Genomic DNA, 27,397 nt, shown 5'->3' with positions numbered 1-27,397 from the left:
TAGCACACTTAGAACTTGATTGTGCCTCCATGTATATCGCCCCTGTGACAAACTAACATGGCATGCGGACAAAATGTGCTTTAGCGAGCCAACTCCCGTGCACAACTTACATTTAGGATCTTCACCTACCCACTGTGCGAGGTTTTGAGGAGTTGGAAGGACATCATATGTTGCTCCAAGTAGAAACTTGATGCGCCCCGCGTCCATCACCCAAATTTCCTGCCAGGTGAGCCGCCTATTTTCTACACTCTGCCAACGAAGCCATTGGCCTTGTTTTGCCTGAGACGCTGCTAATGCACGTCGAGCATCTTCTTCCTGTTCCCTTATAAAACTCACTACCATTCGCCTTCTCTCTGGTGACATGGCCTTATTAAATGTTTTCCATGAGTCACCTGATCCAAAGCCCGCTTTTCCACATTGGACATAGCCTACTATATCGCGCAACACTAACGCGCTTTCGGCCGCTTGCGCCGCTACCCGTGGATTCCACTTCCTCCCTACCTTAGCCACTGATGCTGCTTTTCTTACGACATTATCCTTAGATCCTAATAGAATCACCTCTCGACTCACCCTCGCACATTTAAATTCCTCAACTAAGCTAGTCATAGGTAGTTCTAGTATGCCTTTTCCATATAATGCTACAATACTTAAACAACGTGGCAAACCTAACCATTTCCTTATTGTTTTATTCAAAATCCTTTCCAACCTCTCAACCTCTGTGATAGGTACCTCATAAATTGTCAGTGGCCATCTAATACGAGGAAGCAAGCCAAACTGGATACACCATAATTTTAATTTTCCTGGTAACAGCGACTTCTCTATTCTATTAATTGCCTGCACCAATTCTGTCTTTAAGATCGCCACCTGCTCCTTATCATTTAATGCTGCACTATACCATCTGCCCAAACTTTTAACTGGCTTCTCCTGTACCGATGGTATACACTCCCCTTCCATACAAAAGCTCTCCTGCACCAACTTGCCTTTAACTATTGATATACTTCTAGATTTATTAGGCTTTACCTTCATCCTAGCCCACCTAAGATTTCCCTGTATTTTTTCCAATAACCGCCGAGTGCAAGGTACTGTCGTTGTTAGTGTTGTCATGTCATCCATGTATGCCCTAATTGGAGGTAGCCGTAACCCATCTCGCAGTCTTTCACCGCCTACCACCCACTTTGAGGCCCTAATTATCACCTCCATGGCCATAGTAAATGCCAAAGGCGAAATGGTGCATCCGGCCATTATACCCATTTCCAACCTTTGCCATGCTGTAACAAATTCTCCTGTATTAAAACATAACTGAATATCCTCAAAGTATGCCTTAACCAGCCTAGTAATATTTGCTGGCACCTGAAAATATTCAAACGCCTTCCATATTAGGCTATGCGGCACGGACCCAAAAGCATTAGCTAGGTCTAAAAACACCACATGTAGGTCCCTACCCTCTCTCTTCGCTGCCTGGATCTGACTCCAGATCATACTACTATGTTCCAAACAACCTGCAAAACCAGGAATCCCTGCCTTTTGAACTGAGGTGTCAATTAATTTATTTACTTTTAGGTACTCTACTAATCTCCTTGCTACTACACTAAAGAAGATTTTACCTTCTACATTAAGGAGACTTATTGGTCGAAACTGCTCAATCTCCTTGGAATCCTTTTCTTTTGGAATCAGGATGCCCACTGCTCTCCTCCACTCTTTTGGGATAGTCCCTTTTTTCCACATTATGACCATCATTCTCCACAAAAACTTCAGGACATCAGGTGCATTCTTATACACTTGATACGTCACACCATTAGGCCCTGGCGCAGATCCAGCCTTTGCATGGCGAACCACATTTTGCACTTCCTTCCACTTTGGGAGGCTGACATCCATGCAGCCCCCCATTGTGCCCACTGGTGGAATGTCTGCTGGGAGCTCCAACTCCTTGTCCTTATCCTTATCACTATACATACATTCAAAGTACTCTTCTAATATCTTTCTTTCCACATTTAGTCTACCAGACTTCTCTTTGCTAAATAAAGTCTTTACAAACCCAAAGGGATTTCTGAAGAAGGCTGCCCTAGCATGTTCCTTCTTCCTTCTCCTTTTCCTTAACACCTCTGCCCTCCTTAAAGTTGCTAACCTACTCTTCAGATCTCTCTGTAGCCAATTGATACCCTCTTTATCCTTATCCATTGCCCTCTTCCACTGTTTTCTCAGAGCTCTCAACTCCTGGACAAGCCCAGCTATTTCTACCTGTCGCCTAGATTTCACAGACTCTTGCTTTTTTTCCCTCACCTGTACTTTCCCAAACCTAGCCAATCCATACTCATAAATGACTCCACCTAATCTATTCAATTTACTTTCCGCTGACCCTTTCAGACTAGCCAGTAAACCTCTAAGATCATCATTTACGCTCCTCCAGCCTGCTTTATCTACTGCTGCGGGCCATTTTACCTTATTTCTCTGGACAAAACTCTTCTCCTTCGCCAGCCTTCTGCTTCTCATCTGATGAACCTCAGACTTATCATCCTGTATGTCTTTACTGCAGTTCACTTCCTTAGCAACAGAGGTACTGATATCCTGCGGGCTGTGGTGTACAACCTGCCGCTGGACTTCAACCGACTGATTCGAACTACTCTGTAAGAAGTACTTTTCAATGCGGTGCCCCTGCACTACCACCTCCAAACATCTCTTCTTACTTTGATGAATCCTCAGCCCTCTAAGTGACGTAACCTTCTTCCATCCACAGACACACTCCTGCATCTCACCTCCTACCGCGGCAGATACCTTTGTGCTAGAGCTTTTTCTCATTGTCGATTCCATTCCAGAGTTCGTAGCCATGTGACCATCCTGTGAGTCATCTTCCACCCCAGCTCTCGCAGACTCAAGGGGTATTGTTTTCTTAAGTCTCTTTGTAGCTCTTAAGGTTGTACGCACACGGATATTTCCGCAAGTGCCGCCATCATGAGTAGCTAGCCCATGACAGCCCCGGTGGGGTCTATTCCCCCTTGTCAGCTGTCTCTCCAAGCTGCCACAAAGACTTTCCTTTGTTGTCAACTGCCCTGTTCGCAGCGGTCACTAGGTAGCCTAGAGAATAGATTATACTTAAACACAGGATAAGATGGTGAAATATCCTATGCCACTCCCATACTCCTCACAAGGCCCTACCGCCCATCTTCTCTCCAACAACCATAACCGTGCATATTATTAACCAACCAACCACTATTAGAACACTGCAACATCTACGAACTGATACTGGCTCGGCAAGGATCCAGAAGCACAGCGTACTATGTTCATGGTCCATTGCTTCAACTGCCAAGTACTCAGATCATCACATCAACCTGGACTGACCTTCAAACAAAGCAACAACGACATCCTAAACACACACCACTTGTTTGAGCAGAACACAACAACAGCTACAATCTGATACTGGCTCGGCAAGGATCCAGAATCACAGCGTACTATGTTCATGGTCACTAATTGTGGTCACTAACAAAACTAATTGTGAATCAGGGAAGGACTGTGTGGGTGTGTGTCATAGTGTGTGGTTTTGATTGACATATATTTTGTGTGTCACTTTTGTGTGAGTGTGTGCGTGCATGCATGGTGTTACATCCTGTACTGGCAGATATGCCTCCTGAGCCTGTACTTGACTAACACCTTACGCCTGTGGCTGGCTCCGCCCATCCACTCAGGCCAGGGGAACACCCCAGAGACAGAGAGAGATGCAAGACGGCTCATTAGTGTGTGACAGTTTAGTGAACGACTTTGTGTCTATGTTGTGCTGTGCTGATACCTTGGAGTGAGGACCTACTGTATGTTGAATGTAGACTGTGTATCTTTGATAACCTCTCCTGTCTCTATGTGTGTTGTCTCCATTTGTTACAGTGCCGTTGTTAGTCTTGTGTGAGCCCTGTTGGAGTTGTTGATGAGTACCTGTACATAGTCACTGGGTGTAGGGAGTGGTGCCTTTTTGTTTTACTGTGGGTTTGTGTCTGTTTGCAGGAAAGGATAGGATGGTACTCTTTTGTTTTGGATCAGAGATTGTTTTCTAGAGGGGAGGATTTTGTTTATTTTGGCACTACCACTCCTGACGATTGCCAGTGTATTTGTATATCCATCCATCCATCCATCCATCATCCGAACCGCTGAATCGAACCCAGACCGCCTCGCTGTGCGGCGACAGTGCTAACCACCACACCACCATGCCGCCTTTATTAATTCAAATTTACAGTTAAGGACGATGTGTTTTTAAGAAAATCGATTTTCTAAGTTTTAATTTTCACCACCGACGCTGCACTGTAGGCTCCCATAGTTCAGTGAGTTTAGCACCTCCCACCCATCCGCCCTCAATACACACACACACACACACTTGGGCAGAGCTTGTGCCCAAGAAAAGAGCAACTAGCTCCGTGATCTGGAGTTGGTTCGGTTTTGCGACGTCAGATGTAGACCAAACAAGTCCTCGCTGTAAGGTGTGTTTGAAACCGTAGAGGGAGAGAGCGAAGAGTACTATTGTTTAGTTGCGTTGTGAATAAAGTTTCCCTCTGCGGGATATTTTGGATTAAGCAGTTTCTGCCTCAGTTACCGAACCCGCTTCAATGGATTATACTTTCGCGAGTGACCGTAGCGCGCGGCTCCGCACACCTCGCGCGAATCTGCGCAAACGGTGGTGGAGGCGTCCGAAACAATATGTGGTAGTATAAAGAAACACCCCTCAAAAACAGGGGAATGAACATTTACCTGACCAATTTTAATGTTGCTTTGTATTCCAGGTTTGAAAAGTGAATTTAGGCTAAAGTGAGGGCAGCCCTGTTCTTAATCAGAATGTAGACAGCGTGACTGTCAGTACGCAACATGCAACAATTGTTAAATTGTATTTGTTTTCCATTTTATTTAAAAGGGCACCAAATTATTTATATCTATTTATTTTTTGAGGGTGTGTTTTATTTATTTATTTTAAGTTTGAGGGTACTTTGTCAGTACATTTGAGGGTACATTGTCAGTGCTTAAACTATGTTGTAGAAAGCCTTCTAAAAGTTACTAAATGTTCTTGTGATGGGCAGGGGTGAGCAACTAAAAGGAAGCAATCACGCCAAGTCTCAGGGAAAAAGGATGGTTTAATAGAAAGTGTGCAAACCAAAAACCCATGCAATATCTCCAAATTAAGGATATAATGACCAGCGGTCAACTGGTACAAAGACAAGACATATATAGGCAAACAAACGACCCTCAGGTGAGACGGGTGAGAAGCAGGTTTTTTGCTTGTTTCTGGTTGCACTTTAACCCCAAAGGGGAAATTTAAGTGAAAAATAAATTAATTTTTTTTAAACCATTCCTTTATCATTTACCATTCCTTTACCAGTTTTTTAGTAGAGGAAAATAAATCTATTAAAATCGAAAATCGGATTTTGTCACGGTTATACCATGTCCTTCATTGATTGATCAGTTTGCATTCCTTTCCATGTTTTCTGTGTCTCTTTGTTTTGTTTTATGTTTAATTCTACGCCCTGTTCTGCCCTTTGGTTGTAATTGATTTCACCTGTGTCTTGTTTCAATTTCTTTGGTATGTATTTAAACGCAGTCTTTCATTCAGTAGTTGTGGGTTATTCTTGTTGCGTCCTTATGTGCTAGTTTTTTAGGTTATTGCGTTAGAGGTTTGATCATTAGAAGTTTCTGTGTGTTTGTAACTTCCTGGTAAAACCGTAATCCTGCTCCGTGGTATGTCTGATGCAAGTAGCGAGTTGTCTCCTGATATAGTTGTGAACGTCTTGTCTGGTTTATGTGATTTGATTATTTTATGTATGTGTTCAGTGATTGATGGTGTGTATGATCGTTGACGTTTCTTAGTTTTGTTTTATCGTGTCGTACGTCTGGATGTTTGATAGGATCATGTATTGATAATGTGCTTGTTTGTTTGTCTGTCGAGTAGTGATGTGTTGAAGTAAGAGTTCATATTATGTACGTCTTGTGTTCTACATGGTGATAGTTTCTTCTTACCTAAAATGTTTATCTGGATTAGTTGTTCAAGTCTGGTCTAGTTTTGTTAATCTTGTTTCTTGTTTTGTGGCGTGAGCGTCAGTAGATTATTCTTGAGTCTTGTGTCCTGTTAATGTCTGAATAAAGGAGGTTTTGATCAGCATGCCTCGTCGTTCTCGTAAACGAGTCTCGAGTCTGTGTTTAGGCACAATGTCTTTATCTCCTCTCTCTGAGGTCCCTGAGCGTTCTCCGGTCTCATCTTCCTCGCAGTCGTGTCTTTTTCCTGATCCCTCAGATGTTGGATCGTTACAGATTTAAAAAAAATTTATCGAAGATTTTTTTGGAGGGCCATATCGCTCAGCTCTAATTATAGATATATATATATATATACTATATATATATATATATATATATATATATATATATTCAGATAAATTGGTCCCTTTATTCTCATTTATTCCATTACCCATACCTGCACAGTGTCACGCTACAGCCCCGAACCCCTCCCTTCGGGCGTGTGTTAATGTAGTCCATGTCTTTATACAGTGAGTCCAAGAAGTATTTGATCCCTTGCTGATTTTCTTCGTTGGCCCACTAATAAAGACATGATCATTCTATACTTTTAATGGTAGATATATTCTTACATGGAGAGACAGAATATCAAAACAAACATCCAGAATATAATTTTAAAGAATATATTTTAATTAATTTGTATTTCAATGAGGAAAATAAGTATTTGATCCCTCTTGCCAAACACACTCAATACTTAGTGGCAAAGCCTTTGTTTGCAAGCACAGCGGTGAGACATTTGTTGTAGTTAACCACAAGTTTAGCACACACACCAGGGGGAATTTTGGCCCACTCTTCTTTGCAGATCCTCTCTAAATCATGAAGATTGGTGGGCTGTCGCTTGGCAACTCTGACCTTCAGCTCCCTCCATAGATTTTCGATCGGATTGAGGTCTGGCGACTGGCTGGGCCACTCCATGACCTTAATGTGATGTTTCTTGAGCCAATCCTTTGTTGCCTTTGCTGTATGTTTAGGGTCGTTATCATGTTGGAAGACCCAACCACTGCCCATTTTCAGATCCCTGGCAGAGGGGAGGAGGTTGTCCCTCAGGATTGTGCGGTACATGGCTCCATCCATCTTCCCAGTGATGCGGTGTAGTAGCCCTGTACCCTTGGCAGAGAAACACCCCCAAAACATTATGCTTCCACCTCCATGCTTGACGGTGGGCACAGTGTTCTTGGGGTCATAGGCAGCATTTTTCTTCCTCCACACATGGCGGGTGGAGTTGAGGCCAAAAAGTTCAATTTTGGTCTCGTCTGACCACAAAACCTTCTCCCAATAACTTGGTTCATCTTTCAAATGATCATTGGCATACTTGAGGCGCGCCTCCACGTGTGCTCTCGTCAGCAGGGGTACCTTTCGGGCACTGCAGGATGTGAATCCATTGTTGCGCAAAGTGTTGCCAATTGTTTCATTGCAAACTGTGGTCCCAGCTGCCTTCAGTGGTTGCAGGACGATTTCTGACCGTTCTCAGCATCATTGCCACCCCACGAGGCGAAATCTTCTTTGGAGCACCGGGCCGAGGTCTGTTGATTGTCATGTTATACTCTTTAAACTTTCTGATAATTGCACCAATAGTTGTTACTTTCACATCCAACACCTTACTAATCTTTTTGTAGCCCATTCCAGCTTTGTGAAGGTCAACAATTCTGACTCTGAGGTCCTGTGACAGCTCTTTGGTTTTACCCATGTTGCAGACTTGAAATCTGTGTGATCTGTCTGATTCTGTGGACAGGTGTTTTTCACACAAGTGATTAGTGAAAACAGGTGGCTTCAGGTCAGGTAACAAGTTGATTGGGAGTGTCTAACTGGTCTGTAAAAGCCAGAACTGCTAATGAATACTAAGGGATCAAATACTTATTTCACTCCATGAAATACAAATCAATCAAAATATATATTCCTTAGATTTATTTTCTGGATTTTCTTTTTAATATTCTGTCTCTCCATGTAAGAATATATCTACCATTAAAAGTATAGAATGATCATGTCTTTATTAGTGGGGCAACGAAGAAAATCAGCAAGGGATCAAATACTTCTTGGACTCACTGTATGTACGTCCGTGGGTGTGGCTGGGTGTGTGTGTGTGTTCACTTGTCTTGTTAGACTAATGTGTTTCACGCGGTGCTTGTTAGGCTACATGTATATAGTGTGTGTGTGTGTATCATTTGGTGCTCGTCTTTAATGTGATCTGTGTGTTTAACGTTAGTGATTGTTGTTAATGAAACACGCCGTGAGTGTGTCTTTCAAAGTTGTGTTTGACTGCTGTTCCAGCACGCCGTGAGCATGTCCTGCGTCCAGCTTAATAAACGTAGCCTTTATTTGAACGCACCTCGTCTTTGTATCCTCAACTCCCTCGCGCCCGTTACACACAGGTTATACACATACATTTTGTTATGGCTTTCACCTAGACAAGGGACATACCAATAGGCGTTAGTGTGTTTGTGGGTGTATGTGTTCATTAGAGAGCCTGTTCTGGGGGGATGAACAGTTGTATCTAAGTTTTTCTCCTTCTCTTTGCAGGCTGTCTAACTGCAGTATTCAAGAGGAAGGCTGTGCTGTTCTGTGTTCAGCTCTGAGGTCAAACCCCTCATCACACCTGAGAGAGCTGTATCTGAACCTCAGTGAACCAGGAGACTCAGGAGTGAAGCTGCTCTCTGCTCTACTGGAGGATCCACACTGTAAACTGGAGAAACTTCAGTGTGTTACTGTCTATTTATGCACACACATGCTATGTTCTCTGTTCCTGTTTCTTTTCCACACACACAGCTGCATACACATTGCAATGGTATTAGTGTCTCTGTCACACACACACACACAGACATACACACGTGTGTCCACACACTCACACACACTTACAGATACACATGCATTATCTAGAGTGAATGTATTTGATACCAATTGAATCAAAACTAGAAACAAACAATATACAACACTTTTAATTATAGTAAGTTACTGACTGTTGATGAATGGGCATTAGTGGACAAATGAATGGGCATTAGTGTGTTTGTGCGTACATATACACTCTCACAAAAACACTGTTTCTGTCTCTGTACCACATGCTGACTCGGACATGTGCACTTACAGTGTTCTCACACAAGCATTATCTATCACTAGGCCTGTCACGATAATTACATTATCGACTTATCGTACGATAATTTTTTTGACCACGATCATTTTTGCTGATGTCGATAATTGGCCATTGGGTTTCTGTGCAAAATTGTTTACATGAGAATAAACCGCAACTACGTTAGATTTCTGAAAGGCACGCAGTGCTGCTCTCTCGCACCCCACCCCCCTTATGGGGAAGACGAATCTGTGATCAGAGAGCGACATCTACCGTTTAGGAAATGAGTAAAGTACACGGAGAGCATCTTCTTCTTCTTCTTCTTCTTCTTCTTTTTCTTCTTTCGGCAATTCCCATTTAGAGGTCGCCACAGTGGATGAAACTCCTCCATCTGGCCCTGACTTGCGTGTCCTCCACTGACACACCAGCCACTCTCATATCCTCTACCACTGCATCCATAAACCTCCTCTTAGGTCTACCTCTCCTCCTCTTGCCTGGAAGTTCCATCCTCAAGACCCTCCTACCAATATACCTCTCCTCCCTCCTCTGTACATGTCCAAACCATCTCAATCTCGCTTCTCTAACTTTATCTCCAAAACATGCTACACATGCTGATCCTCTAAGAAACTAATTTCTATCCTTCCTTGTCACTCCACATGAGAATCTCAACATCTGCATCTCAGACACCTCCATTTCCCTCACCTGTCTCTTTGTCAGTGCCACTGTCTCCAGTCCATACATCATAGCAGGTCTCACTACTGCCCTATACATCTTTCCTTTCATTCTAGCAGACACCCTTCTATCACAGATAACCCCAGACACTTTATGCCATCCACACCGCCCTGCCTGCACTCTCTTCTTTACCTCTCTTTCACTTCCTCCATTACTCTGTACCCTCGACCCTAAGTAGGTAAACTCGTCAACCTTCACCAAATCAACTTCTTGTAACTGGACCTGTCCACCGTCTGCCCTCTCATTCACACACATGTACTCTGTTTTACTCCTGCTCACTTTCATTGCCCTGCTCTCCAAAGCATATCTCCATCTTTCCAAGCTCACCTCCACCTGCTCCCTACTCTCACTACAGATCACAATGTCATCAGCAAACATCATAATCCAAGGGGACTCCTGCCTAACCTCGTCCATCAGTCTGTCCATAACAATTGTCAACAGGACGGGACTCAGGACTGATCCCTGATGTAGCCCTACCCCAACTTTAAACCCATCTGTCATTCCTACCGCACATCTCACTGCTGTCACACTGTTTGCATATATATCCTGCACTACCCTCACATACTTTTCTGTTACTCCTGACTAGGGCTGAACGATTTTGGAAAATAATCTAATTGCAATTTTTTATCTATAAATTGCGATTGCGATTTAAAATCGCAATTTTTTCCATTGTTTTCAGGAAACTCTGTTTCGGCATTTTTTATACAGCTCAGATACAGGGTTGCCAACTTTTCAAGATCGCTTGGAGTGAGACTTGAATCTGGATGAATCTGGAGTGGGTGGCGAACGTAATTTGTTGTTATGATGGGGGGGGGGGGGGGGTAAAATGGACTAAATTTAAGTATTATTATTATATCGTGATCGTTCGATCGCCTGTGGTTGGCGCCAGAGCGAACTAGTAACTTTTTAGTCTAAGACGCTCAATGTGTAAGAGTTGGCAACCCTGCAGGTATAGCAACTTGGCTAAAATATGTGTGTGAGGGCATTTGGTAGCGCATACCCAGTGTGTTTAACAAAGCCATGAAGCCGGGCTTGTTCACTATATTAACGGACATCATGTCTTTCACTATGAACTCCGTTACTGCCCGAGTTATTTCAGCGTGCCGCTTCCAATTACATCCATAAGGAGTTACACTTTCAAATGGTTCGATCAGTGAACCCTGTCTGCTGGACCACGGTCAAGCTATCCGTGCTTTCGCGATTCATCCGTGCTTTAAATCGTATTGCGCCTATATGCGTGATTTTACGGTATTTAGCTGCTCACCGCATACTAAGGCTGTATAAGCGCAGAGAAACACTTTGGCGTATTTGAAGATGCAGCACTGGTCGTTGGCATTTTAGCCTTACAAATATCATACGAGGCTTTGTGGTGTTTTTTTAATGCTGAAGAAGGTTTGTAGTGTTACCTCGCGTCGTAGCAACAGTAGCAAGACACGTTTTACACAGTACCTGACGTTGAACAGCATCTTTTTAAAAGCCAAAGTAATTTCACACAACTGATGTGCTGCCCCTCTTTGGTATTAGACTTTCAGTTGTGTCAGCTTCTGTCGAGCCTGAAGCCATTGTGCAACAAGTTAAAGTGCGCTGTGTTAACTTCACTTCTCCACCTCCCTGCCTCCTGCTCGGGTTTGCTCCATTTGTCCTCGGCTCGGCTCGCTCCCAAGTCACGTGACCAGTTTAAATCGCAGCCTGTGCGATTAGAGAATCGCGTTTTAAAATATCGCGAGATTATCGCAAATGCAATTAATCGTTCAGCCCTACTCCTGACTTCCTCATACAGTATCACAGCTCCTGTCTCGGTACTCTATCATAAGCTTTCTCTTAAGTCAACAAACACACAATGTAACTCCTTCTGTCCTTCCCTATACTTCTCCATTAACACTCTCAAAGCAAACATAGCATCTGTGGTGCATTTAGCTGGCATGAAACCATACTGCTGCTCACAGATCTCTACCTCTCCTCTAAGCCTAGCTTCCAGTACTCTTTCCCAGATTTTCAGGCTGTGACTTATCAACTTTATTCCCCTGTAATTACTACAGCTCTGAACATCACCCTTATTCTTGAAAATCTGCACCATTATGCTTCATTTCCACTCCTCAGGCATCTTCTGACCTTCCAAGATTCTGTTAAATAACCCAGTCAAAAACTCCACTGCTGTCTCTCCCAAACATTTCCATGCCTCCACTGCAATATCATCTGGTCCATCTGCCTTACCACACTTCATTCTCCGAATTGCAGCCATTACTTCCTCCTTGCTCACCTGAGGAACTTCCTGATTCACAAACTCTACCTCATCTAACCTTCTTTTCCTTTCATTCTCTTGATTCCTCAGTTCCTCAAAATACTCCTTCCACCTTCCCAAGACACTCTCCTCACCACACAACACATTTCCATCTTTATCCTTTATCATCCTAACCTGCTGCACATCCTGCCCATCACGGTTTCCCTGTCTGGCCAATCTGTACAGATCCCTTTCCCCTTCCTTAGTGTCCAACTTCTCATACAGCTTGCTATATGCCTTCTCATTAGCTTCTGCCACTGCTCTCTTTGCCTTACGGCACATCTTCTTGTACCTCTGTCTACTTTCCTCATCTTGCTGAAAATCCCAATTCTTTTTAGCCAACCGCTTTCCTCTCAAACTTTCCTGAACTTCATCATTCCACCACGACTCCTTGTCTATCTTCCTCTGTCCTGAGGTCACACCAAGTACCTTCCTAGCCACATCCCTCACTGCATTTGAAGTCTCATCCAAGCTATCCAGAACACCACCATTACCCAGTACCTGCCTCACCTCATTTCTGAATTTTACACCACAGTCCTCGTCATTTAACTTCCACCACCTGACCTTAGGTTCCGCTCTCACTCTCTTCCTCTTCTTCACCTCCAAAACCATCCTACATATCACCATCCTATGCTGTTTAGCTACACTCTCCCCTGGAAACACCTTGCAATCACTAACCTCTTTCAGGTATCGTCTCCTACAGATGATATAGTCGACCTGTGTGCATCTTCCCCCACTCTTATACGTTATCCTGTGCTCTTCCTTTTTCTTAAATTAAGTGTTAACTACAGCCATCTTTATCCTTTTAGCAAAATCTACCACCATTTGTCCTTCCGTATTCCTTACATTAACACCATATCTACCCAACACCTCCTCATCACCACTGTTCCCTCCACCAACATGTCCATTTAAATCTGCTCCAATAACCACTCTTCTTTAGGAACCTGCAAAACGACTTCATCTAACTCTCTCCAGAAATCTTCTTTCTTCTCCAAATCACAACCTACCTGGGGAGCATAAGCACTGATGACATTCATCATTACCCCATCAATCTCTAACTTTACACAGATCACCCTGTCACTTACTCGCTTTACCTCCATTACACTCTTATTAAACTCATCCTTCAGGATTACTTCTACTCCATTCCTCTTCCTGTCTACACCATGATAAAATAGTTTGAAGCCACCACCAATGCTCCTGGCCTTGCTCCCCTTCCACTTGGTCTCCTGTACACACAGTATATCTATCTTCCTCCTCTCCATCACCTCCATCAGCTAGCTCTCTTCCGTTACCAGTCATAGAGCCCACATTCAACGTAACCAACTCTAACCTCCACCTTCCTGCTCTGCCTCCTCTCCTTCAGCTTCAGAACCCTCTTCCTCCCTTTCCTCATCCTCCTTGTCCCAACAGTAGTCCAATTTCCAATTTGTTTGTTTCACAACAAATATGGCGCATTTCCACACGGGCCTGCTTGGCGCAGTACGGTTCGATACGGAGCGGTACGGTAGCGTTGTATTTCCATTACAATGGTGGACCACCACAATGTGGGTGGAGTCGCTGTTAGCGCGCGGGTTGTAGTGTCGTGACATCATTTGTATGCGACCACAACACCGTACAACAATGGACAAGTTGGCGATAGCAGAGGAGTCACTCTCCTGTGACGCAACCTGTGACAACACTCCCTGGCCAATCAGTGTCATGCTGTTCCTCCACGTCACAGAAGTTTTCCGCTTTGGAACGGTTAGAACCTCGAGCGAGTAGGTACGAAAAAAGTACCTGAAGGTATCGGCAAACTTGTACCTGGTACTAATGGAAACACTCACAAACCATCGCGAATCGAACCATACCGCACCAAGCAGGCCCGTGTGGAAATGCGCCAATAGCTATCTGACTGAACAGTTCTCTTATACAAAATACGAGCCTCTTGTAATTTCAGGACGAAACATGAGAGAACGTGAAGACGTTAAGATTGAGCGTTTTGAAAATAAACAACCATTAAATAATGTGATAAAAAACGAATTATTTCAAATCATTTTGAGTATATGTATAAATATTTACCTTAATTAAGTTTAACGTGCTGGGAAATATTGAAATGGACCTTTAAAGTGTCGTACAAGTGCTTGAATTCCACCTTGTAAAGATGTATGAACCCTGCAAACATGACTTTGTTCATTGCGCTGAGGCGCGGTGGGTGCGAAGTTACAAAATTCGAGAGGTGCACGACCTCGCGAATTGACAGCACACGAGGCCTTCGCGCAAGGGCGGAGCCACCGTGATTACGTCATTTTCGCTGCACGGACCCTCGCGCCACTCGCATCAAGTATAAACCAGGCTTAACTTGCTATATAGCCAAAGAGAGTCTGCCGTTAAATACGGTTGAAAAAAAAAATTTATAAACATGCTGCAAAGATTTGACAAGCAGTATGAACTGCCAAAGAAAACCTATATCTCCCAAACTGCCATTCCAACTGTATATAATGAAGTGAAAGATGGCATTCTGAAGGAGATTAAAGACATCTCATTTTACTCTGCCACTACAGATATGTGGTCAAGCTCAAATACAGTGAAAACATGGCCTGAGGAATCACTGCTGCAGCTACAAGCTGGTCTTGAGAGTACAGACTGGACTGTATTCGAGCATGAGGATCTGGAGGTGTACACCAATTATGTGCTTTCTGTGTAGAAAACGTCACTGTGGACAAACGTTGCCGGATCTACTCCAACCAGAGACCCTGGATGAATAAAGAAGTCCAGGTCCTTCTGAGGCAATGTGACACAGCTTTCAGGTCAGGCGATAAGGCACAGTACAGCGCCACCAGAGCTGACCTGAAGAGGGGGATTAGGAAAGCCAAATTGGATTACAAAAGGCAGATAGAGGACCACTTCAACAACAACAACGCAAGGCAAATGTGGCAGGGGGTCCAACATCTCACCCACTACAAGACCAGCAACACAGCAAAGGCAAACAATGACCCAACTCTGGCGGAGCGGCTGGACCACTTCTTTGCACGTTTTGACAAGGAAAGTTCAGGAACAGCAGCAGCTACACCATTCGACTGCAGCGATTATAGCTTCACGGTGGAGGAACACGAGGTGACGAGAACATTGAAGGCGGTGAACCCCAGGAAGGCTGCTGGACCAGATGGCGTCACTGGATGGGTCCTCAGAGAATGTGCAGACCAGGTGGCTGGAGTCTTTACCAAGATCTTCAATGCATCCCTATCCCAGTCCTTCATCCCGCCATGTCTGAAATCAGCCACAATTGTGCCAATCCCAAAACAGGCCAGCATCGGCGGCCTAAATGATTTCAGACCAGTCACCCTGACACCAGTCATCTGGTGAGGCACCACATCAGGTCCTGCCTCCCAGTTACCCTCGATCCACTTCAGTTTGCGTACAGAGCAAACAGATCAACAGAAGATGCCATAACAACAGCGCTCCATGCCACCATCTCCCACCTGGAACTGTAGGGACACTATGCCAGGCTGCTCTTTGTTGATTTTTGCTCTGCTTTTAACACTATACTCCCAGACAGACTGATTGTCAAACTTATGGACATTGGTCTTCCTTACACCATCTGCAGATGGATAAGAAACTTCCCCTCAGACCGTGCACAGGGAGTCAGAGTGGGCTCACATCTCTCCACAGCACTCAGCATTAACACCGGCTCTCCACAGGGCTGTGTGCTGAGCCCATTCCTCTACACTCTGTACACCTATGACTGTGTCAGCAGCCACTCGGACAACGTCACAATCAAGTTCTCTGATGACACCACTCTGGTCGGACTGATCTCTGATGGCAATGAAAGGCCATACAGGGAGGAGGTTCAACGGCTAGTGGAGTGGTGCTCGGAGAACAACTTGGATCATCAACACTTCAAGTTCCTGGGGGTGTACATGGATGCAGATCTCCAGTGGGGTTCAAACACCTCAGCAGTAGTGAAGAAGGCCCAGCAGTGTCTCTATTTCCTAAGGACCCTTAAAAAGCTGAACTTGGAAAAGAAACTGCTGACTGTCTTCTACCGCTGCTCCATGGAGAGCGCCCTGGCGTACTGCATCTCTGTGTGGTTCTCCAGTTGTACCATCGCACACAAAAAGGCCCTACAGAGAATCATAAACACGGCGTAGAAGGTCATCAGACACTCTCTCCCCTTCCTGGAAGACCTCTACAGAACTCGGTGTCTCAGGAGGGCTCACACGATCACCAAGGACAGTATACACCCAGGACACAAGATGTTTGAACTTCTGCCCTCGGGCAGACGATACCGACACCTCAAAACAAGGACAAACCGCTTGAGGGGCAGTTTTTATAACAGGGCCATATCCCTGTTAAACAAAGACCATACAGTTCACTGGTAGGCAGATGCACTGTCTGCCTACAGAGACAAGTGAAATAAACTTATGCTGCTTTTACAAATGCGCACTACATTGCTGCTAAAACACAAATGTGCAATACATAACTTTTATTAATTTAAATTGTTTATATGCTAAAACACAAATTTGCAATACATAGCTTTTAGTAATTTAAATTGTTTATATTTTTGATTTTTCTATTTAATTTTATAAAAAATTCTATTTTCTATTGCACCAAGAGGGGGGGTTGTAAACCAATTTCGTTGCGCAATGTACAAGTACAATGTGTAATGACAATAAAGGTTCATTTCATTTTCATTTCAAATATGACCCCATACATGAGCTTTACAATACATTACTGCAAACTGGTGTAATTGTATTATTATGCTACTGTATTATTATTGTGGCACATTGTCTTAAAGCTCCTTTGGGGAGCCCAGAAGCAAGAAAAAAAAATCTATAATGGCACTTTAAAATGACAATATTATGGTTTATCGCAATAATTTCTGGGACAATATATCATTCTGAAAATTTTGTTATCGTGACAGGCCTATCTATCACAAACACATTTTGACTATTTGACTTTGTTCCTGGATCTTTATCTGACACACACACACACAATCTTACTGTATACCTCTTTAGTGCTAGATATCTGTCATTCATGCACATATTACTATATACCCCTCATTCTCACTATTTCCATCTCTAGCTTTATCTCTCTCTCTCTCTCTCTCTCAAACACACTCACACACCTGACCTTTCTGTGTTCATTAAATTATCAATATTTCTGCAGTGAAGCAAATTTATTTTCGTAAATTAAATCTCATTTGGGAGGGTTTCCGCTTTCATATGAGTCATTTCTAAAAACCAATCGATGAATTCAAAGTCAGGTTATAAGCTTTTGTTTCCACAATATGGATAAGCAACAGAACTTACTTCAGGGACTGTACCTGTATGTGTTGTTTGTGGGCACATATTTGGGTGTACGTGACTATGTGCGATATTGTGAGTGCTTTCCCTGTGTTTTTGTACTTATGATATGTGTGTGTGTGTGACATTTCTTTCTCTCTACAGTCTGTCTGGCTGCAGTATTACAGATGAAGGCTTTGCTGCTCTGGCTTTAGCTCTGAGGTCAAACCACTCACCACATCTGAGAGATCTGAATCTGAGCTGGAATAAACCAGGAGACTCAGGAGTGAAGCAGTTCTCTGCTCTACTGGAGGACCCACACTGTAAACTGGAGAAACTACAGTGAGTTACTGACTATACTCTCACTTTGTACATACACACATGCTGGATTTTTTAAATATCTCCATCAATGTTCTCTCTCTCTCTCTCTCACACACACACACACACACACACACACACACACACACATACATATATATATATATATATATATATATATATATATATATATATATATATATATATATATATGGACACAAAAATTTACACAATTAACATCATCACCCATGACACGGCCACACAAAATACCTCACTTAAGCACATCACAAGTTTAAGTACCACTCATAGCAAGTGCTTAAGTAAATCACTGTACAAGAAAGTGATCTAGTGTAATAATCAGTATGTGAGAGTAGTCCAGTGTTTACAGTTTTTTACGACTGCTAACATGCGTTTGTCCAATCTGTAGTCACATTTTCAAAACTCTAAACACAGTGAACACAACATCAGTCTTCAGTGGCTATACAATTAGTACAATTCATGCTGTTTTTGCACAAAATGCAGTCATTTAACATGTTTCTATAAGGCTTAAATTTTTTATATACACATGTGTCACGTCCAGCCCCTCCCTCCTCCCTGGTCCCGCCTAGCTCCCCGCTCCCATTCGTTCCTCCGTCTGTCTGTCACGCCCTCATCGTTAGTACCCACACACCTGAGTCTTGTTTCACCGTCTTGTCTCTGTGTATAAAGAACCCCGAGTGTTTCATTCCCTCGTCGCTTCTCTGTCTTGCTTCCTTCTGTCCTTTCTCATATTCTCATTCGTTAGTCTAGTGCCCTGTATTTAGCGTTTGTATTTTCATTGTGTGTTCCCTGTCTTTAGTATTTGTAGGTGGTTCATCTATCGTTGTCTGTTTGGTTATGCTGTTGTGCCTTAGTGTTTCTTGTATCTCGTTGCCCCTGTATCCATTGCTGTTCATGTGTTTACGGTTGTTAGTTTGTATGTTCTCATGTATCCATGTACTCGGTTGTTTAGTGTGTCCGTTTTGGTTGTGTCCTCTCCCTAGAGTTTAACATAGCCCCTTGTTTTGTGTTAAGTGCTGTATTCCGTTACGTCGTGGTCTTTTGTATGATTGTTCTCTCTGTGTTTCTTCTAAGAGTATTACCTAGTTGGTTATTGTTTTATTTCTTGTTGTCTTTATTAAACCTCCGTAAACTTGCATTTGCGTCACACCTGTCCCTCGCAAACATTACAACATGGTTATCCAATAACAAAATTCTGGATCATTTTTGTCTTATTTCCAAGTGCTTGCACACGGCATGTCAAAACCTTAAATATTGTATAAAATGCAAAGTTCTGCAAAAACAAAGGCAGCTGAAAAGCTATTACTGTAATACACAGTTTTTTGCACATATATATCAATGAAATAAAATAAAGTACAGTAATGTACCGGGTCAGAGAGGAGCAAATATAACAATTTGTCCTGCAATCTCAAGTGCTGGTTTGGTCCTTCACAAATGCCAGATTGGTCCCTATAACAGTGACCTCCTTCTTTCATTTTTGAATGAACTCTACTAACAACTGGTTCCAGAAGCAGAAAGGGAACAGGTGGGAGGAAACACAAGGACATTTGTGATGGGACAATGTAGCATTCTGTCATTCTCATGTCATCACAAACTGGTTTATAGACCATCCAAGAGTGATGTCCCTTTTTCTCCCGCCCTGTTCACCTTTCCTCAACGCCACTAAGGAACTTTTTTCAGTCTGGAAGGTATATGATCATTGGCCCCATGATCAAATGTCCCTTGTGGATGCAATGGATCTCGGCTGCAGAGATATTTCAGCTGAAGACTGCCAGGGGTGAATAAGGCATACCAAGCTTTTCTATCCCAGGTGCATGGCAAGGGCCAACATCAGATTTGATGAGGATGAAAACATGTGGCCAACTGCTGAAGACCGTTTAGATTACACATAACAAGTCTGTTCAGTTTTGTATCCTGTTTTTTTCCCTTGTGTGGCTTTTTTGTATGTGTATTTTTACACATATGGGACCATGGCTAATTATGTTTACAGTTATGGTAATTCTTTTTTGGGTTATGCTACAATTTACAGTAATGACCCCAGTACAGTAAAATATAACCTTTACTCCAAAACTGATACTGACTCCTTTTTTGTCAAATCTACATTCCATAGAGTACCTAACAGTAAATATCACTCAATGTAACGCGGGGTGTACAGACCGGTACACACAGCGTAAGAAAATGAAGGGAGTATTGAACCCAAATGCCATTAGGAACCAATTGGGATAAATGCTTATAAGTAGGACTGTGTGTATGAAATAAGCACACACGAACAAAACGAAAAAGTCACTCTGCATACACACACCGTAGCAAAACGAAACTCAAAAATGACGAGGAATAAACTCAACGCGCGAAAACGAAACTAAAAGGACGCGGAAAACTCGACGCGCAAAATAAACCAAACCGTGAACACACGGGAGAGAAACTAACAAAGACAACGGAAAGAACGCGGAATAACTTCAACGCGTAAAAATGGAACTAAGGACGCCAGGGGAAGACTGGCAGCAGGCGAACACTGCAACAAAACAAAACCCTTCCCAAAATAAAAGAGTAACCGATAGGAAGAGAGATAGCTGGGGGAAAACTTGAGAAGGGCCAGTAAGAGGCGCAGGAGGTAGACACTCTAATAAGTAATAGGTAAGTGAGAGAGATTAAGGTGGCAAGACACCTTACAACGAAATGCAACACCAGAGAAAGCGGAGAAGGGCTGACAACGTACTGGCATGACCAAAAAGAATAAGCAGTGATCCGTTTCACCAAGCTTCCTTAAGAAGCCCTAGAAACGGCTGAAACGGATCACCGCTGATTGCGCCCAGCGAGTCTAGGACTGACTCGGGTGCCTCTTGTGGAGGTAGAAGGCGTGGCATCCCAGCCCTGACACTCAATGTGTAGACAGTATTTTGCCAAAAATGTACATTTGAAGAAAAAGTCAAAATGAAGCGGATTACAGTCAAAATTAACTAAGAAAACAACAGATGTTTGTGGTGGGCAGGGTGAGCAAAAAAAAAAAAGGAACCGATCAGGCCAAGTCTCAGTATGGTTTAATAGAAAAAGTGCACAAACCAAAACCCGTGTCACGATCCAAATGAAGGATATAATGACCAGCGGTCAACTGGTACAAAGACAAGACATATATAGACTGTAACGTATTGAACAGGCAGAGAGGGATCCAAATGCGGAAGAACACCGCTTTTATTGAAATGAAACGTTGGTACAAACACAGGCAGGTGTATCACGAGCACTATGACTAGTAACAACTGCGTTGTCTTGGCGTGGTCAGGACGGTCCAGGGTCATACCGGGGGAGCCGAAGTCGGGAGGTACAGAGGGACTAGGCAGGAGACGAGGTCGGGGACGTAAGCGAGGGTCGGAACACAGGAAAGCAGACAGGTAATAGAAAGGCTTGGTACGCGGCATGAGTCGGCAATACTTCGCGACTAGGAAGTGGAATGTGGGCGTTTAAGTAGAGATACAGGGGGTGTGGTGATGAGCGTCAGGTGAGGCTGGTTAGGTGGAGATCAGGTGGCATTCCTTACATAGACAAACGACCCTCAGGTGAGACGGATCGCGGGCCGCGCCCACCTGAGGGATGAACACAACAACACAACAACGGGACAACTGCCGCTGTGGACAGAGGCGACCAGTAGGGGGCCTGCCGTACCGTGACAATGTTACTGTAAAATGTCTGTTGTTTGCTGGGAGAGAGTAAATTACATGTAATACTGTTTCTGTATTGCCATCAAATGTTTTTTTTTTACAGTGGTTGTGCAGTGATTGACTATGTTCATCTCGAATAGAGAATCTGTGCTAGTGTTTGAAAGAATGATTGAATACTGAACCAGGTTTGCTGTGTTTTAACAAAGTTGGTGTATCAAGAGAAAACTTTTTTTTTTGCATTGTGAAATTGTCATGCTACAGCCCCGGACCCCTCCCCTTGGGGCGTGTGTTCATGTTCGTCTATGTAGTTCCATGTGTGTGTGTGTGTGTGTGTGTGTGTGTATTCATCCGTCTCACCTGTGGCTTGTCTCGTGATCACCTGGGGCTTATGTAGTTTGTCTATTTAACGTGCGTTCATGCAGTGTCTTGTGTTTGTATTTGAGTCTTGCGTGTAAGTGTTTTGTTATATGTGCGCTGTCTGCGCTATTATCACTCCAAATAAAGTAACGACTGTGTTCGCGTCGGACTTCTTGCCTCGTTCCTCCGCCCGCACCCAGTGTTACAGAAATGCAGAGTTGGTATTTAGTTAAGAAAATGGATATAAACAGCATATTAACTATTTGGCTATTTGTATGAGGCAAATGTGTTGCTGTGTTTAGAGTTTTGAAAATGTATCTCAAGTATTGGGAAACGCATGTTAGCAGTAATAAAAAACTGTAAATGAATAGATTATATTTACTGCATAGTGCTCAGTATTTAAAGGACCAAAATGTTGTATAACAACAAGTATAAAGTCAACATACTGATATAGGACCTACTATAAAATATGCCCAAGGGATTCAAGTAGGTTAGAGATATAATACTGAATCATGTCATGCCTTATACACAAATTAAGAATGAGAGCTAGAAACCAGTGAAGGGAAATTAAAACTGGTGTAATATGGTCTATCTTCTCTCTACGAAGGCTGAATGTTCATGTAGAATTAAAAATTTAAATCAGCTCAATGGTAGTATACTCTTAAACTAGCAGCATACCCATTAACGGAGTATTCTCAAGAAAAGCATTTATAAATGTAATTATTGTACAAGAAATATATAATCTATAACAGCACCTGACATTTCTAACACCAGAAAACTGACCATATAACAATATAACAGGCTTTTAATCATAAAAACCTACATTTTCCAGTATCCAAAGTCCAATATCAGTAATATTAAAACCAAAGTTTAAACCAAACCTAATGCATGACCAAATGAACACAGTCAAGAAGATGCATCATTACCCATGTGTTGTGCATGTTCAGTTTGAGCACGAGAAAACTCCTCTTAAGTCAGTGGTCTCCCAACTGATCCAACTTCGCCTGTACAGCTGTGAGCCTCTCCATGATTGAATCCATGCTTTTACTAACAGTCACAGTCTGCTCTACCCATCACATCAATGTTAGATGTGATGTATTTCTGCGAGCATTCAATGACCCCACTCTTAATTTCCCAATACACCAGGGAAATGATACACTAATCCAATCAGCAGAAACTCAGTGATCACTTAGTTTCACTTACATTCTGGAGGTGTTTTATCACTATCACTAGATCTCTATCTTTTATGCAAAGTTTCCATTCCAACATTTAACTAGTGTTATAAAAACTTATGTAAACTCATTGGTAAAAAAGCCAATAATGCCATGTGGGCATCGTGTGTGTGTGTATATGATGATCACATTGTTCACACTGATTGTGTTTGTGCACAGAATTTGAAGGCAGGTTGTGTTTGTGATTACGTTTAAACTCCTGTTTACACTCCTCCATGAGTGTGTGTTTGATCATTCTGTCCTATTCTGCCATACAGTATCCGGCCACATTTGAAATATAACATGACTACAGTGCAGAGATGAATACACAAGGAAAATGGATATACTGTGACACAAACAATAATCAACATCCAGGAATAAAACACAGTGGGTTTAAATACTCAGAAGAAATTCGCAACTCTGCTAGACACAGGTGACATGCAACAGGATGTGGATTTCTAACAAGGGAGTGGAGAAGCAAGGCAAACACACAGGACACTTGGAAAAATAACCCAGGAAGAAAACCAAAGACATGAAAATGTAAAGACATGAGGATGCTTTGCCATGGAGGGGGCAGGACATGACAAGACCCCCCCCCCCCCCCCCCCTTGAAAAAAACAAAGACCAGACATACAACTAAACAGGCAAATAAATAGACGTATGGATGAGGTAGAATGGACACACAGAAGAAACAGAAACCAGGCCGAATGCAGAGACAGGTGGACTAGGATGGGGGACCAGAACCAGGATAACAGACAGAGACAGAAGTAGACACCGGAACGGAATTAGACACGACACCAAAGCACAGAACATTAAACTGACGATGACAAGAAGATGACCCAGACTGTTGAACATGACACTCGACAGGACTTGGATTAACCACAGGAACCGAAGACACAGGAATAAAACTGGATTTTAATATGTATTCTACTCTATTCTGTATCCTTGTTTGGTTTTTTTTTTCCTAGTCTTATTGTTAATTTTTATTTCAATTTTAATTAATCATGTAACACATTAATTAAATTCTTTGGCAATAATCTTCCTGAGGTCACAGATGTCGAGTTGTAACATTATTATTATTATTATTAATACTCTTTATTTTTATAGCACCTTCCATACATACATGCAATTCAAAGTGCTTAACAGAATAAATGAAACTGTCACGGTGGGTCAGCCCAGACGCCACCAGAGGGCGCGCACACACACTCCTTCCCTATCACACACGCCTACTCCAACACAGAGCATGCCCTCTCATTCCCGGACACTCCTTCATTCCCAATCACCGGAGTATTAGCACCTGCCACTAATTGGACTCGAGCACTTTAAATCCCCACAGGTCGCGCCGTTCAGTGCTGCGCATTCAGCCTGCACCCCTTGCCTCGCTACGGGTCTGCACCGGACCCGCCGCTTATCTGTGGACTCGCTACTTACCTGCATTTCATTAAGTATCCTGTTGTGTTCTGTTGTATTCTGCCTTGAGGCCTGAGTGTTTGCTTTTGTGCAATGGACAATAAAGCCTTTCACTCACAGCCTCTGCCTCCTGCTGCCTCTGTCCCCGCGTCACAGAAACAAAGCATTAAAAATAAGTAATGATAAAAAACAAAAAAAAACTAAAATAAAAAGGAAACAAACATTATAAAATTAGATAAAGAAATTACAAATTATTAAAATAATAGACAAAATAATGTGATAAAGTAAATCAGATTTCAAAACGATTAAAAATGACTTAAAATGACAACTGTTGTAAAAAGCATTATATAAATAAATTTCTCTCTTTGGAGCTCTTTGGGAGGGCAGATAAAACTGTGTTACAATAATCTAGCCTTCATGTGATAAATGCATGGACAAGTTTCTAACTATCAGCAGGAGAGAGCATATCTCGGACCTTATAGTGATGTTTCAAATGTAAAAAATAAGCTGTCCTGCATGTAGTCATGATTTGTGATTTAAAGCTGAGCTCGTTATCAAATGTGACGCCTAAATTCTTAACACATTTTTTGGCCTTCACATTCATTTGACTAAGATAAGTCTGAACATCATTCCATTGTGAATCACTACCAAAAACAAAAACCGCTGTCTTCTCTTTATTTAATTGCAGAAAATTGTCAGGCATCCATGTCTGTGTGTTTCCTATGGACTCAAACTGTGAGCTAATTAATTTTAGGGCTTTAGTTTTAGAGTAATGTAAAATTGAGTGTCATCTGCATATTGGTGATAATTAATACCATGTTTTTTAATGATATGTGATAATGGAAGCATATATACAGTAGGTTGAACAGTAAAGGCCCACGAATTGATCCTTGGAGGACACCACAAGTTATTTTTTGATGTGTGGAGGAAGAAGTACTATTGCAACATAGTAATCACGCCCACTTAGATGTGATCTAAACCAGTCTAAGACTAATAAGCCACTAAGGCTGTAGCAAAAAAAAAGAAACTTAAAGGTGAAGCGAAACTTACTGTTTTGAAAGACTGAGCAGAAGTGAAGAGGTCACAGTGGCCTTGAGAAGAACAGGATGAGCTCCCTCAGTGCAAAATGAAAGGTAAGCAGTTTTTAGATAAGCAGGCAGGCAATTACAGATGAGCAGGTGGTTTTCGATGGAGAGCAACGAAGGTGGGGGAGTCACCAAAACTTAGAAAGAGTATGAAAGGGGAGGACATCGCCCAGCACGGGAGGCTTTTTGCTCGGACGCTGCTGGGATCCACTTGAGTTAGGTAGACTTCTAGGCAACTAGCACCAGTGCACTGGAGAGTTTGTACCACGTATACTTTGGTTATTTTGTACTCACTTTTATTCTATATAAATTGATCTGAATATAACTTTTGGTGTCAAGACTTTGCTTGGGTCACTCAGTCAAAACCAATAGGTTCATCGGGGAAGTGTTGGGGCCCATCTGGGTCAGGAGAAAAAATCCCAACAAATTGGTAGCAAAGGATGGTTTTTGACTGGAGTCAAATTCTATAATTAGGATGAGAGAGGTGGTCAATTCGTCCGTGCAGTGACTGAATTAAAACCGAGCTGTCAAAAGGTAAGGAGCCATTCTCTCCTATTGGCTGATGTTAATATAAAGGCTAAATTAAAGTTCAGTCACTGAATCGTCGAGCGAAATACTCTCTGTAAGTTTAGTATTAAAATTGTATACATGTTACAAACTCGATATATAGACAGGAGGATTGCCCTACGACTCAAAGTCGATAGGTGGATGCCCTGTAACTGCAGTAACTTAGTATAATAGGGGTAGGTAGCCCGTTGTTCAGGGAACTTCGGAGGACGTGCCCGTTTGTTATTTTATTAGTATAATTGGGGTAGGTAGCCCATTGTTCAGAGAACTTTGGAGGACATGCCCCTTTGTTGTTTTTCTTGGGGTAGGTAGCCTACTGTTCTGGGAACTCTAGAGGACACACCCGTGTGTCTTGTTAAATTACTGTGTGTGGTTGGTGAAATTACAGCTGTGTGTGTGTGAATCTGCAGTGTTGGGCTGATTTCCATGGATTATATGGCTTTATATTGAATAAAGGCCTATACAAATTGGTGGTTGAGTATATGTGGCATAATAAACATTGTAAGGCCTTTCTTTGGGGGACTTTTTGATCTGATGAAATATATGAGTTTCAGAAAAGGAGGACTTGGAACCTGTTAAATCATATGAGCCTTAGGAAAGAGGGGTTTTATAAATTAGGGCAACACTCATGTGCCTCGGTTTGAGGACTTAGGATAACAAATAAATAAATACAAGCCTCTTTCCAGGGACTTCAATAAAATGAGAGGACGTTTGGACACCTGAGTAAATTATATGAGCCCCGAAGAAGGATGTTTATTATTTGAAGGACAGAACAGGGAGGATCATTTGTGTACACAAGCATAAGAGAAACATTTTATAAGAGGTTATAGAGTGAAATAAAATAAAGATTTTCCATGTATGAAATTACAACTTAGTTTAGGACGTTTTGTAGACATATGATATAAGTGTTGGAAGAAAAACTCGAGCAGGCTGTGTTGAGTTACAGTTGCTTGGAGTGTTGAGGTATTAACTTTGGGTCTGTTCTTGGGGTGTGTGTGCTGGTGCATTAAAGCGCTTGCGAGTACGACGATAGAGTAATAAGGTTTACTGAATAAAATTTAAGCAAAAAGTGAATTGGAAGTAGTTTGAAAAGTTGGAGTTATATTATGGATAATATTAACGGTTTGGAAGATTATCTGGTTGATGTAATGGAGAAGCTCTCTGTTCTGAAGGCGAAATCGGAGATAGTGTTGGATGTAAAATAATGTTTTGAGAAAATGCGATCTGAAGGGTTGTGGCCAGACCCGGACAATCGCAGCATGTATAAGATGGATTGGGAACATATTGAGAAGCACTTGGTTACACAAGTCAATAAAGAGAAAAGAAAATTAGAAACTAGTGGAGTTTTGACAAAACAGAAGTGTAAAAACCAACTGGAAAAAGCAG

General features: G+C 42.5%; 1 protein-coding gene across 6 annotated transcripts in view; it reads left to right on the top strand.

Moving 5' to 3' along the window:
• Positions 1-24,553, top strand: part of LOC143481333 (NACHT, LRR and PYD domains-containing protein 12-like) — a 57,883-nt gene extending 33,330 nt beyond the window's left edge. For 5 of the 6 annotated variants that reach the window (XM_076979309.1, XM_076979307.1, XM_076979306.1 and 2 more), the window contains 3 exons: positions 8,554-8,730; positions 17,537-17,713; positions 23,228-24,553. In XM_076979309.1, coding sequence (XP_076835424.1) covers positions 8,554-8,730; positions 17,537-17,713; positions 23,228-23,273 — 400 coding nt within the window. In that variant the 3' untranslated portion in view covers positions 23,274-24,553. The other variant, XM_076979310.1, reaches the window with a different exon arrangement.
• Positions 24,554-27,397: the final 2,844 nt, after the last annotated feature.

Source organism: Brachyhypopomus gauderio, chromosome 18 (genome assembly GCF_052324685.1).
Source record: "Brachyhypopomus gauderio isolate BG-103 chromosome 18, BGAUD_0.2, whole genome shotgun sequence".
In the NCBI taxonomy this organism is placed as follows: domain Eukaryota; kingdom Metazoa; phylum Chordata; class Actinopteri; order Gymnotiformes; family Hypopomidae; genus Brachyhypopomus; species Brachyhypopomus gauderio.
Note: the sequence above shows the minus strand (reverse complement) of the source record. Positions and strands in the feature narration are given on the sequence as shown.